Below are 14,665 nucleotides of genomic sequence, written 5' to 3'. Positions count from 1 at the left end.
GTACTTGTCTTTACTTAATTCAATTTCTTATCAATTCATATTATAATGACCAACGATTCACGCACTTTGAGGGTTCATTAAAGTACTTTTTGACATAGTGGATATTTCCATATTCAGGTACATACCTAGATCATTTTTTAAGAACATTGTTATCTAACTTACAACATAATATCTCATATAATATAACGTCATACAGTGAGTGGATGTGTAGAGCAAAAAAGGAGCCACAACCAGTGTTGCCAACCGTTGACAAAAACATGCTAGACGGGGTACGAAAACAAGCTATTTGTAATTTAGAAAAATATAAATTTTACGATAATTATCATAATTATCGTAAAATCTAACGAGGTTGCGATCAACTTGTTGCCAGTGTGGACACGGCATTAGGTAAACAAGGTAGGTGTGTTAGAGACAAAGAATTTCATTTTTTAAATATGTCAAAATAGGGATCAAAAGCGTGTGTAAGATAAATAAATATACGTACATATACATACTGTTTGATGTTAGATATCGCTGTTAAGTTAATCTCGATAATATGAGTGGCGGCACCTCTAAAAAATAGTGACAGAAATTGGGAAACACGTGGGATTTGTCAAAACAGCCAAGCATATCGCACACAGAATTCAATTAATTGTAACTGTATTTCGTTTATTTTTGTATACAAAAATGAACCTGAATCTCAATTCAAATTCAAACGAACTACAACACTGTCTTGACGATTCAGCCAGCTGTCACTTGAGTTTCTCAATTACGCCATTATTCGGTAGTGTTATCTGCCTTTAGTATGACTGAGCATCTGGCCCGTAGTAAATTAATATTATTAGAAATTGCCGTGGACCCTTGTAAGAACTGCGTTATATCTATTGACCATAGAACAGATTAATAAATATAATTCGAGTTCTGGGTTCAATTCCCGGTGAGGACACAAAAATTAATGTGTTTTTCTCAAAGCCTGGATGTTTGTGATTGTTCAAAATTACTAACAACCACCTTGTACGAAAAAGCAAGGACATATTAATAATTAAAATATATATAATTCAGATATGCTATATTAATATGTACACTACATTTTGAAGCAGGGTTTTGTATGTGTGAGTGTCCTACGAAAACGAAACACATTACAGACGTGCAATAGTGTGTCACACAAATTCAAATACACCAGTATTGTATTGTTGTTTTAATTTAATAAAACGCATTTTTTTTGTAGTACCTACTTATTCCACTTTTAATTTTAATTAAAACAACAATACAATGCAGTTCCACCATGAATTGACAGTTAACAAAATAAAAGAAAACGCCAATATTGAATGTGCGTTGGTGCATAAACCGAGAGCAGTTGTCAGAACGAATGACAAGTTTAGAATTACGTATTTTTTGACACATGTTTAAGTTTATCCCATATTCTTACACACTCGAGATCGGTTGCCTGTCACTCCACACCCGTTGGGTAATTCGATTTCCATTAATTCTGTGTTCCTCGTATTGACTATTTCCTTACTAGTACTACTAGGGAAAGCCACAATCTATTAGGTAATTTACACGGTATATTTCTTTGCCCTCTCATTATCTTCTGTGGATCAAACAATCTTGCTTAGCGTTTTATTCTGCAGCAGTGGAGTGTCTGCTCAGTGGATGAATCGTACATAAAAGTTGAAAGACCATCCGCACCTCGGTTGATTGCACCGGCCGCACGCAATCTGCCTCAGTCGATTATGGCAGCATTCTCTGTCTTGCAGCTTCCTGTGCGCATATTATTATTTTGATTGGCGCAATATACCAAAATATCAGTTAATATTGACTAACGCAGCGCTACCCAATCTTTTTCGCATCACGGCACACGACTCGTCGCAAAACTGTTTTCACTGCCACACTCCATAATACTAATGTAGTAGGTACTTACCTAATTATTACTATTATCACATTTTACATTATTGTACATGTAAATAATAACTAGATACGAGGGTGGGTCAATAATTCCTTAGAAAAAAGCATTAAAACAGTTTTTATTTTTGTATTTTTTTTTTATTTCTCAACATAATCTCCTTGGAGCTCAATACACTTGGTTAGACGTTTCTCAATTTTTTTTAAACCGTCAGAAAAATAAGTTTTCGGAAGGTCCTCAAAATAAGCATTTGTCCGATCGATGACTTCTTCATTTGAAAAAAAACGTTGTCCACTTAGCCATTTTTTTTAAGTTTGGGAAAAGGAAAAAGTCACTGGGGGCTAAATCTGGCGAATACGGTGGGTGGTCGACCAATTCGAACTTCAATTCTTCAATTTTAGCCATTGATCGTAAACATGTGTGAACACGGGCATTGTCCTGATGAAAGAGGATTTTTTTCCTGTTTAAATGAGGCCGTTTTTCTTCAATTTTGTTTTTTAGCTGGTCCAATAAAGATGCATAATAATCCCCTGTTATTGTTTTTCCTTTTTCCAAATAGTCAACGAAAATAATTCCACGTGCATCCCAAAATACAGTAACCATAACCTTACCAGCTGATTTTACGGTTTTCGCCTTCTTTGGACATGGCCCGCCTTTCGCAATCCACTGCTTTGACTGTTCTTTCGTCTCGGGAGTATAGTGGTGTATTCATGTTTCATCTACAGTCACAAAGCGACGAAAAAATTCATCCGGATTGCGTTGCATGAGCGACAACAGGGCTTTAGAGGCCACCACCCTATTGCGTTTATTGTCGACTGTGAGCAAACGCGGCACCCATCTTGCAGAAATTTTTTTCATGCCCAATTTGTCATGTAAAATAGAAATGACGCAACCTTTTGAGATCCCTGTAACCTCAATTATCTCACTCAACTTTAATCTTCGGTCACTTAACACCATATCGTGGATTTTATTGATCATTTCTGGTGTAGTCACCTCTACAGGACGTCCTGAGCGTGGTTCATCCTTTGTTGATGTACGACCACGTTTAAATTCATTTAACCAGTTATAAATAGTTGCAAGTGAAGGAGCAGATATGCCGTGAACTAAATCCAACTCATTTTTTATTTCCTTTGCTGTTAACCCTTTTATATTAAAATGTTTAATAACAGCTCTAAACTCAATTTTCTCCATTTTTGTAAACAAGCAATTTTTTTTTTAAATGTACGAGAAACACACAACAACTCGACCAATCTGATTGAAACTTCGCAGCATACTGAATCGGTAGTGCCGCTGCATGAAAACAAACCGCTTACAGTACTAGTCGCGCCACCTGTCGGCTTTTCTAAGGACTTATTGACCCACCCTCGTATAATAATTCATTGTAATGATGAAATTTTTCGTAAATTCATAATTCAATAATACGGCCGATGGCAGTGGCGTGCGGTGACTCTTAGCCGGCTCGCATATCAAAACTCATTCGTCTGCAACGTGTCGAATACGTCGATGTGACGTCATCCTTATTCACAAATTACACGTTGCCAAATGCAGCTCCGCACATTGGTCGAATACGACTTTTTAGTTTGAGAAAAAGCAGCTAGTGCTGCCAGCAACAAATTGCATGCGACTCGGGCATTGAAACTCGAAATTGCATGTGAGTCGGAAGACGCACAAATACGAATTGGTCATTCCTATACCGGGTCGCTGCATCCAAATATATATACGTTTCGAGAGGTTACGCGCGATTGTCGCTAGATATGCGCGGTCTTGCAACATCGGAGTGACATTCCTAGTTTGATTAATGGCAGTGCGGCAGACGAGGTGAGTTTAGATGTGAGAGCCGGCTTACTTTTAGGGATGCTGTTACGCCATAATATCTACCCATTATTTGTTTAATATTATACAGGACCTAGGTACCTACTTAGAATTTATAACTTTTATTTAGTATTGGCGAAAGGATGGTGATCGGTATAGTTTGTATTGTTGCGGAGTGGAAGCTGTTTTATATTTTAAAAATATTTACGTTATTAATACTACAGAATCGTTAGATGAAATTATAGTTAACCAAGAAAGATTGACCGAACACGCATTATACCTATTATTGTCGATCTACATTCTACAGCATCTGTGGATCGCACGCCACTGGTCGACAGGCATTCGTGATCGTAGTAGATATTAATACAGTATCATTATATTTAAAAGTAAAAGAAAAGATATAACTTTAATTTATCAGATTTTTTAGTGGACCGCTATTAAAATAACCAAAACAATTAACTAAGTGATGGCTCGTCAATTGTTTCAGTTATCGATAAAATACTGTGCCCTCAACTTGTTTTTTGTCTTTTACTCTATGAAAGCACCTTATCTGCCCCACGTCAAACACGACAGGTGGATTCACGACGAAAGGTAATAATTTGAATGTCGATGCCATCGTTATAAATGCAACAAATCGCACGACGATAAGTAGAAGATTCCATTTCAAGGCAACAACATCTTGCGCTACACCGGTTGGGAAGCTCCGGGCTATCAAAAGAATACCACCTCAGCAGTCTGTGAGACACTGAAGAACGAATAGATTTAGCATATACGGCCACCAAACCATTCAAAAGTACATGACTTTTTCGGTGATAAGTCTTAGTACGCAATTTTATATTTATTTTGTCTATCCGTGCTGAGAAATAGTTTCTGTCAAGGTTTCATCAAAATAAGTTGGGCAAATCAAAAGCTTTGACCTCTTACCAATCACCACTCGCCATAAGTGTTTTAACACGTTGAAAAAACATGCACTTTTGTAAATCTTTTTAATTAAGAAGTTAATAGGATTTAATTATTGTATTTATGTAAAAATTTCGCATGGAAATAATAAAATTAAGCATTGTACTACGTATATATATATTTTTTTTAATATTCGAGTGTTTTAACTATAATTGTATTTTTCAGCCTTACCCACCAAGACCTGGACAACCATCTACCCCGAATGCGCATGATCCTGAATCGGTAAGTTGACTCTTAAGTTTATACGTCTTATCTGAAATTCTGTAAGAATCTTATAGCATCCCTATGAAATAATCGACGAAGTTTCTATAGAAATGTTTTGCGCATTGAATTCATAAAAATCTAAAACACTACGGATGACCGGTGCGGTACGGTAGGGTTAATAATGAAAACCGCATTGCGATAGTTCCAGCGCATGAAAATATTATCGCTAGGTACAGTTTTTTTCCGTGTCGAAATGAGAAATGAATACCCAATAGTTACGACGAAAATAAGATGGCAGGGAGTGTTTTTTTTAACGGTTAGTATGTAGGTTTAGCAAGTTTAGTTCTTAATCAATTTGGCCAATTGCGTGTTACGAATGTTACGATGACAGGAGTATCTATTGCCAATAGTGATATCACTTGGATAGAAAACTGATTATCTGATTAGACAGCAGCGGTCTTCTTTTATTCTTCTTCGTGTCGGGGTATTCACTGGCTACAGGGTGGTCACTCCAGAAATTTAGCTTTTCAGTCGGCATGTCATCAACGTTGCCAAATTGGCGTTTTTATTGCCAGATTTAGCATTTTTGAATAAACATTTAGCTTGCAAATTTTACATCTGGCGTATGGCGTTAAATTTAACGTTTTTCGACACCGGAAACAGCTTAAAACTTCTCATAATAAAGCTAGAATATTACATCAGATTTTTTTGAAAATCAAGATACTGGTATTACGTACTTTATATCTTATTAGGAAAAAATACCAGGTGGCAGTGCCATCTGTCAGCATTGTGCGTTCAACGTGTTAGATGCGCAGATATACCTATAGAGTGTTTGTGTGCGTCTGTGTGTGTCTTGCAGCTGCGTTGCAGCAGATAAATCAAGACAATATAAATATACATCTTATAATTAATACATACGCACAAAATGATGACTAAATTTATTACCTGTATACATGTATGACCTATTAGGCATATTACTTGTAAAATATTGATTCTGTCTTTGTTCTTGTAAAAACGACGTTTGTAATAAATTAATATTGTGACACATTTTTCTGGATACTTTTTCAATTTTGAAAAAATCTAGCATTTTATTCTGCCATCTATCTTATTTTCTTATCCTATCTGGTATATTTTTGTGTATGACAGTAAGTTGGCAATACTGCATGGTATGCGTGCATATAAACTTATGTTCCATCCTTTGGATTTCGCTGAATTTGCAGGCTTGATCATACGAGATCCCCAATTTACACTATGGCTTATAGTCTGTTGTGAGCTTTTCATGGCATGCCTTGCATAAAAACAGATGTGATCCATGCTTTGACGATTTGGTCCCATAGCAGTCTTTTGATCATCAGAGGTATTTTCCCCCATTTTCTCGAATATGTTTTACCATGTTTCGGTTTCTTTTGGGGTGGGGGTTCTGTATTCGAAACTGATTCCAGGGAAAGACTCCTTGCTGGCCGTACCCATTCTTCGAGACCTTCGATCGTTCTTGTTAGATGTGTATAATATATTTACTGTATTGTCACGATAGCCTGAAATCTTATGCATCGCAGCTATCATCACATTTCGTCGAATTTCATTCCATTCAGCGTCCTTGTTGAATTAGCGGCAGTAAAGTTTTACCTGCCGTAATCGGAGCAGTAAAAACGCAGTCCCGGCTTCGGCCATTAAACCGTTTTATTGAATTATTTGTCGGCCGGTATTATTTCTTCTCTTACGTTATACTTCACCGCTCCGCTCTCTCCCTCCTTGACTTTCGTTCGGTTCGTTTTATTCCCCATAATTTTCCGCGTAAAAATATTCAAAACAGCGTTTATTTCTATTATGATATTTGACGGATACCTACCCTGAATGTTATTATTATGTGTTTGGCGTGTCGCGACTGCTCACGGCAGGCGTCTCTCCTATAAAATTTCACGACGCCTTTATTACAATTCATCATACGGGCGAACAGCGCGATAAAATTTATACAGCTCTGCATTTGAGTTTTTTTTTATAACTTGGCTAAAATTTCTTGCTTTCACATTATCACTAATTTTACTTAGATTTTTGTCCTAATGATTGTACTGATCTCATGATAATGCTAGTCGACGAAGTACCAATTTCTGTTAATGGTCAGAACGACGTATTAAGAAAATGTTCTCTTTACGTGACATGATACTTTCAGTAGAAATAAATACGATATGTTAGCTATATAAATATTTAATAATAAATTTTATATTATAGTCCATACTACTAACCCTGAAAATAAATCAAATACATGCATGGAATTTACTTAATATATTGTCATTTTGTCCATAAAGTCCTCGAATTGAATTGATATCGAATAGGTATATTTCTGTTTAATGTATGTAAGTAGAATATACGTTTTATAACGTTGCACTTTTTACTACATTTATACGCCTCTTTGTCTGATCACCTCGCATAAAATTAGAACAAACGATATTCACTTGTATTTTAATAAAAGCAATTTTTTTTAGTAGTTATTCCACTTTTAATAAATAAATCTGGAACGTTTTCGTCCGCCTCCGAATGAAATTTTCAACTGAAGTGAAAATTTGCGTTTTATTAAATTAATCAATGATACAATGCAGTTCCACCATGAATTGACAGTTAACACAATAAAAGAAATTCACTTATATTAATGTATCTAGTAATGAATAAATAAATTGATAATATTATATGTAAAAAATATATTTTTAGAATATATTACATCACTTTCATCCTAGCGCCGGAGTGCAAAGTTATGAACCATATAGATATAGGTACTCTAGTGTCTTGAGTAAAAAATTAACTAGCAAATCCAATCCATTTGATAATGGATACAATACATTCTGTATCAGTCCGATAATTACAGTGCAGTAACATGCCTACACATTTTTTCAGTTACCTACCATTCGACCATTAAATCTTCTCTTGATTGGTTCATACATTAGTTTAATTTATCGCCGCTGTATTCCGAATTTACTATCGTCTAATTTAACCAAATTAAATACAGAAATCCGATAGAGAATAATTATTGGTGTAGAAGTGTAAATGTTTATTATTATTTTTTAATGCTGAAGACTATCCCGAAATAGATAGTCAGTAGTAGATAATATTTCTAAAAAATACCTATCTTGTGAGCGTGTGAAGTTGCCACCTCCAGATTGTCAATCAATTCGTTTTATTCAATCATGCTGTGATTGACTTAGTTTTTTGTAACATTGTCGCACGTGTAATTTCCTATGATTGCTTGCATGAAATGTATGATGAATTTATCGCTTTGTGTACCAAGTCCATTTGTACGTCCCTAAACATAATAATGAGCAAAAAGCTCCGAGGGGAATCGACTGGCGCAGCTTGCGCTTTGCAGGGCGAACGTTAGCGCTCCCCTTCGCATATAAAGTTAGCGACTCCCGCTCGGCTACAAAAAAGTGCATCATCAGCGCTGTGCGGGCGCAATGTTTTATGGATAGCATACAACACACACTTATAGCGCGGCAAGGGTATATCCACTATACTCCTTCTGTATGCTGCAGTAAAGATTAGTATTCATGGGAACATACGAGTAGGTATGTAAGTATTCCAAGTTACTCGATATATTATTATGACTGAAGATTCGAGTGTTGTTTTATTCACAATTATTGCTTATAGCAATAATACATAATATGATAATGATGAATATACGTGATTAGCGTTGCCTCACGTGGCGTTTTTCTTGCCAGGTCTAACATATTTTAATAGCTTACAAAATACGCGTCTGGTGTGTGGCGTTAAATCTAGCGTTTTTGCAATAGCGCAAACAATTTAAAATCTCATTAAAAAACTGAAAAATTCTATGCAATTTACTTAAAAATAAACACGTTGGGTTTTTGTACCTTTTATATCTTACCATTACAATAATAATTAATGCAATATCCAATATTACAGTACTGATAATCAAAGGTCACACCTAAATATCGTTTTTTGTTGTTGTACGACCTGTTTATTAATTGGCGAAACAATATTTTTCTTCAGTCTTCGTTCTCGTGAAACAAAAAGAATTTTGAGCAAATCCACAAGTAAAATAAAAACTACTTTTATTTTCTTACCCAATCTAGTCAATATCAGTTAGCCAACACTGAACATATGATTTTTCAAATAACCTGCTATTACACAAGTGGAGCTGGTAAGAGTTACGATAACTAAATTTAAACGTATTGATTGTTAATTTAATTCCTTCTCCTTCTCATTGTGCAACCCCTATCGAAGATTGGCCACCATCAGGACGATTTTCATTGTTTGAATGCTGCCCGTACCGCTTCGGTGGAACTGCATTCGTGCCAATCACGGAGATTCATGAGCTGGGAAATACTGTCCTCTTATAATGTGGTCGAGGTACTGTAGCATTGTCGGTACCACATCGGTTTAACAATACAACAATCGAGTCATGCTGCAAATTAAAGAGTTCATATTAAACGCGTCGTAAGTCTAGCAGTATTGCGTAGTATTCAATATTAAACTTAGTGGGCAAGCAAATAGGATTCCTTGTAAAAAATAACGACTCTTTGTTTCAGCAATTGAATTACTGACAATTGAGCTGAGTTTTCTATCAGATCATTTTGCTGTCCATATTTTTCCCGTATATTTAGTCCCTAATTGAGCTAACTGGTATTACAAGTAATGCGGTTTATGCACGTTTTCATGTAGGTATATTCCGGTGCATTTTTTAATAACTTAATTGCGGTTTTCTTGAAGCATTTGTTCAATCGCAACAATAGGCATCTAACCATTTCAGTTTTCGTCAGCTGATTAGGGGCAGAATTGTCATTGCCCTGAGATTGGCTGGATTTAATTAGCGCCATGTCGAATTGAATCCAACCAGCTTCCTGGTTAACATATTATTCTATCGCTTGTAATTAGTCCGCACCCGTGCTTCCAATTTGCGCTAATCAACGATAACCATACGTTTTGGCATGTGAAGCCACCCGACATATCAATCAATGTCAAAAGTGGAGATACTGTATTATTATATGTTTAATCAATCTCTACCAAACTCATCAACAAAATAAATAACCGAATATTTTTTTGCTGTGTGCTGTCTACAATATAATTTAACCAACGGGTTTCATTCTATTATTTGACTGTGAAGAAAATACTTTGAATCGTGCAAGTATCTCTTCGTGATGAATGGAAATGCATTTCTTTTTTCAGTGGGGTGCTAATATTTTATTATTATTTATTCTCTGTAGGTATACAGTACACTACCCCCTCTAGGCATACAATTATTTGACGTTCTTTTGTGATGTATTTTATTCAGCGGACCGTTCGAGCTTGTTATGTAATAAAGCGACCCTTGCATTTTTTTGTGTGCACCTCTTTGAGTCGGCTCATTTTTCCACTCTGTATAAATACCTAACCGTTCCTAGACATTTAATTGGAGAGGGGAAATCTTTCATTCATTCAGACTTTAATTTAAATGCTCATACTATATACATATAAAGACAGAGATTTTATTATGATGTAAGTAACTGACTAATCACTAAATAGTAAATATTTGACACATAACTGTAATTAGCTGCTTTATATTATACATACGTACAATGTGTTGGGCACTATCCGCTCTATCTTCTAATTCTGGTTCGATCACCGGCCCTTGTTTTTGTAATGTTTGTCACTAAGCACCTACTGCAATTGGGCCTTGATACGTATTTTTGGCTTTCCGTTTAATTAATAAGATCATTATAGGACTGAGAGCGTGTTTATCTGATATCTTGAAGTGAAATTCGGATAGCTAGTAACGATTTTTAAACTTTAAATATCTTCAAAAGCACAACGAAGTCATTGCATGATGATCTGGGTACCTGGAAATCGATATATCAATATGAAGTTGAATGCCGACGTGACTTACTCGGGAAGTAGGAGTCTGTGCATGCGATCGATTCGTATCGTAAATGGGTAGGTACACGAGATCGTTCTGCATTCGAGAATTGGCAGCCGCAAAAGGCGACCGGAGCCGAGTCTGGAATGGGTTACTGGGGGCGCCCCCTCAGAGCCGCTTCCGTGACTCGCACGCTTTCCCTAATTCCGTGACGTCACAGGCGGGCGGGATGACGCCGAGGGAAAGTGGATACCCCTCGTATTTATAGAGGGACGCACGTTGGCCGTGAAAGGCGACGTCTGTCGTTCTATATTATCCGGCACATACCTACCACCTACCCGGCCCTCATCCTTCTATTTATCCGCCGATACGCTTTCCACTGCTCCCTCTCTTGCGTCACGAGTCCTCCCGCCGAACATATGAGCCACAAGCACTGCGAGTAGATACGGCACACATTGTCCCGATACGTCATACTGTTCATTGACAGTCTATCGGTATACCTAGTTCGTTGCATTATCATTCAAATACCGACTGCATTAAACTAATTGTATGATTTTGCTCTAATCGCAATGTGAATTTAGCTCGCAAGAGTTGTAGAATTATTCATACTTTCAATTTGACATCCTTGATTCATGCCCGAAAGGAATTATTACTCATGGTTCGGCAAATATTGTTAGCGTAAATGCAGTGGAAATTATCTTAACTGATTAAAATGATATAAATAATTCGGACATCCAACGATTGAATAATCAAACGAATACTTCCAACAGTTTAACACGTTAGCTATCCTATTCCTCAAACATCACACAGTATTTTTTGAAATCTGGTGGTTATCCTTTAAAATTCAGAATTAACGTTTAAATTTCAACGTATACTTAGGTAATACTTCGGTTGTTGAAGTCATAGTTCTATATGGACCCTTCCTTGCATTTGTTTATTGTGTAGTCTCGTTAGATAATCGTCCTAAAACACCGCAATATAATATTGTGTATCATTCGGGATCAAAAGTCAAATGATTATCTTCGTGCACGTACCACAAAATCCCTTGCGTTCGCTGAAAATTAGCATTTTACGGACATTACGTTTTCATGTTTCCAACTTGGCCGCGTCATTCGGCCGTGTCGGTAACGAATATGTAAGCAAGTCACCTGTTGCTCTCCAAATTTACTTCTGTATATTGTGCGATCTTTCCTTCCGTACTTAGAAAGTGTCTTGCCTTTTCGATTGACACTTTTAATTACTGCCAAGGGAAAATATCAGTCTTTCACGGGACTAAAATGTTATTAATTTATATAATCCATTCGTGCATGTATTTGTGTGAAATTTTTGTGACTCCTACGAAAGTTTAAAACGATAATTTTAATTTTAAATAAATTAGCAACTTACAACTTACTGTCACTTGCACTTCTACTGGACCTTTTTTGTGTTATTACAGTAACTACGACGTGCCGCATATAATTTTTGTGTAATTTAACGATGCAGAAGAGTTTTTGAAATTTTAAAGCTGATGACAGTCACCGCATTAATTTTGAAAGTTAACATTGAATAGCTCGATTCGAATCCATAAATTATGTATAATTCTAACTAATGAAATTGTAATCCCGACTTCCTTCCCGTACCTATATGTGGTTTTCGAGTTTAAAATAAATAGTCTATATAAGGTTATCACGTTGTTAATAAGTTAGTAGAAGCTACGTAGTGATGGATCAATAATGGTTTCTCGATACAGATATAACTGTTAATCAAAGCTTACGTTCGAATAGACATAAAGAAAGGGATACTTGGCAATCTTTCGCCGGCAGCGTAGAGATATGGGGGAATATTGTTTTTTGTTGATTCGGGAGTGCTGCACGTGGAGTTAGTTGGTCGGGGCTTGCAGGCGCAGGGCGGCGTGCGCTGCTATTGATCTGAGGCGAGGCGCGCGCCTCTCGCCTCCACTGGCCCCATGTCCCAAGCCCGCTGATGCTGGCTGTTCTGTTCCGCTCACTATCACACCAGCTTAAATAATTATTATTGTTTTCAATCCGCGGAAGATGTTTGCTTCCATTTCCTTTGGGGGACCTCTGCTCGTTCCCGAAGATACTTTAATCCACACGAATATAAGGCTCGGTTGAACATTCAAGATGTTCAACATGATTATTCAAACTATCCTGAGAACGCGCTTCACTAACACATTTACTGGTTACAATATTATTATAGTGTATACTATTTTGTTACACAAGTAATTAAATTCAAACAAAAATTTTCGTAATTTAGCATGAGGATATTGTACCGAGAACTTGTGTTTTTTTTTTTGATTTCTCGAGATTCAAGAATTCTCGATATCAAGAATATTTGTTTTTTTTAATATTGGTTTAGATCAGTTTAGGTCAGATTTCACAGTCAAGACCATTTCAGTGGGAAGTTTGACATACTATTCCGTTCAGAATCAATGTCGAGAGCTTATCTAGTTATTTCGGCCAATATAACCGTGATATCAAACTTTCTTGGACAGCTTTGTGATAATTTTTCGATTTCTCGAGAAATAAGAATTCTCGAAATTCTGAAGACCTCGAGAACCTCTATTGGTAAAAAAGTAAAAATGAAATATCCTAATTGTTGTCATTTCTAGACTAGTTCTCCGGATATCTCTACTATGATCCTTTTCTTTCCAGCAGTTATGCGAGGTTTGAAAATATCGACGAGTTTGGCATTGGTGGATCTGTCGTGTCGTAAAGCCTCAACAATTTCAAAGAATAATCGACAATTGGAAAAATACGTATCCTTTGACCACAGAACAGATTAATGAGGTAGAAATGCGAAACCTAGCCGCCAGTGATGCAAGATTTTGAAGCCAGGTTTGATTTATTACTTATGAACGGTCAAGCCATAAAACCAACATTGAATGCGTATTTCGTTAAGAGCCATACTTCAGTGAAACGGCAATTAATTTTCAACTATAAGTGCGAAGAAATTTTGGACTCGCTGGCAATCGAATCGGAGAGCGAAATTAGAGCTGTGAACACGTCAATTTGTTTCGTGATGGCGACGGGGGTATTAATTCTTAAATCGTGTAAAGATGACTAAAATACGTTACCCACTTACTTGAAAAAGAAAACATGTCAATGAATATATTATTATTGTTACTAATAGAACAATAAACAGAACATTAAATGGACGCATGTTGAATTTTAATGACAAATTATATTTCGTTCGGCACGCGTCATTTACACAATCCGCGCATCGGCTAGTCACGATATTTTTAGACCGTGCCCCAGCATTTCTCCACACTCAAGAATTGTAGTGTGCTTCCACCAATTCCCTTATTTTTGTGTTCCCTGTCTTGATGATGCGCACGTCATGTCAGTCCTTAAATCGTATTGAATATTTCATTATCATCACTCTTGGCAAGTCGAAATGCGGTGATTTGGAGTAACTAATAACTCACAGCAATACACTGGCAATAGACTAATCGTGGCATTAGCTCCAACGCCAATGAGTGACCTTAGCTTCGTGTTGTAGTGTCGGTCTCTAGTGGGCCTTCTCTATTTGTCGTCTCCAATCCGAGATGCCGACTGCTGGCGCATCCTGAGTTATGCCATTCAACTATCGCAACCTGGGCTACAACTAACTAACAACACTAAAACACGGCTTTTACCGTCAACAACTTTCCGGGCTGGTTGATCCAAGTCCATTTGTTAGACGTGACCAACCCAACGTTGTCGGGAATTTTTGGAGCCTTGGATGTTTGGATCCCCAAATCCCGATGGTCGTGTCGTATACATTATATTTTCTTAACCGGTGGTCCGCGAAGATTTTCTGCAGTTCAAAAATAGTTACCTAGAAACCGAACATTTGAAGTGGGGTTGTATTATATGTCGACAATTGTTTAAAAAATAGTGTACATATAAATATTTATTATTTTATTCCAATGTTGATGGTCCGCAAAACATTTTTTGATTTTTTTGTGGTCCGCGGGTGTA

At 36.7% G+C, this 14,665-nt stretch overlaps 2 protein-coding genes across 18 annotated transcripts in view; one reads left to right on the top strand and one right to left on the bottom strand.

Annotated features, from left to right (window-relative positions):
* Positions 1-14,665, top strand: part of osa (trithorax group protein osa) — a 168,950-nt gene that overhangs the window by 75,135 nt on the left and 79,150 nt on the right. For all 17 annotated transcript variants that reach the window (XM_085957240.1, XM_085957239.1, XM_085957238.1 and 14 more), the window contains one exon: positions 4,820-4,876. In XM_085957240.1, coding sequence (XP_085813366.1) covers positions 4,820-4,876 — 57 coding nt within the window. The remainder of the gene's footprint in view (positions 1-4,819; positions 4,877-14,665) is intronic.
* The window catches only part of LOC147065468 (uncharacterized), a 496,544-nt gene continuing 483,907 nt past the window's right edge, over positions 2,029-14,665 (bottom strand). Inside the window, exon 2 of the mRNA XM_085957255.1 lies at positions 2,029-2,216. The gene's annotated coding sequence lies outside the window, so the exon portion shown is untranslated. The remainder of the gene's footprint in view (positions 2,217-14,665) is intronic.

This window comes from Rhyacophila brunnea, unplaced genomic scaffold, assembly GCF_057557595.1.
Source record: "Rhyacophila brunnea isolate RB1 unplaced genomic scaffold, BYU_Rbru_1.0 scaffold_6, whole genome shotgun sequence".
NCBI classification, from domain to species: Eukaryota; Metazoa; Arthropoda; class Insecta; order Trichoptera; family Rhyacophilidae; genus Rhyacophila; species Rhyacophila brunnea.
The sequence above is the reverse complement of the archived record's forward strand: the minus strand, read 5'-3'. Positions and strand labels throughout refer to the sequence as shown.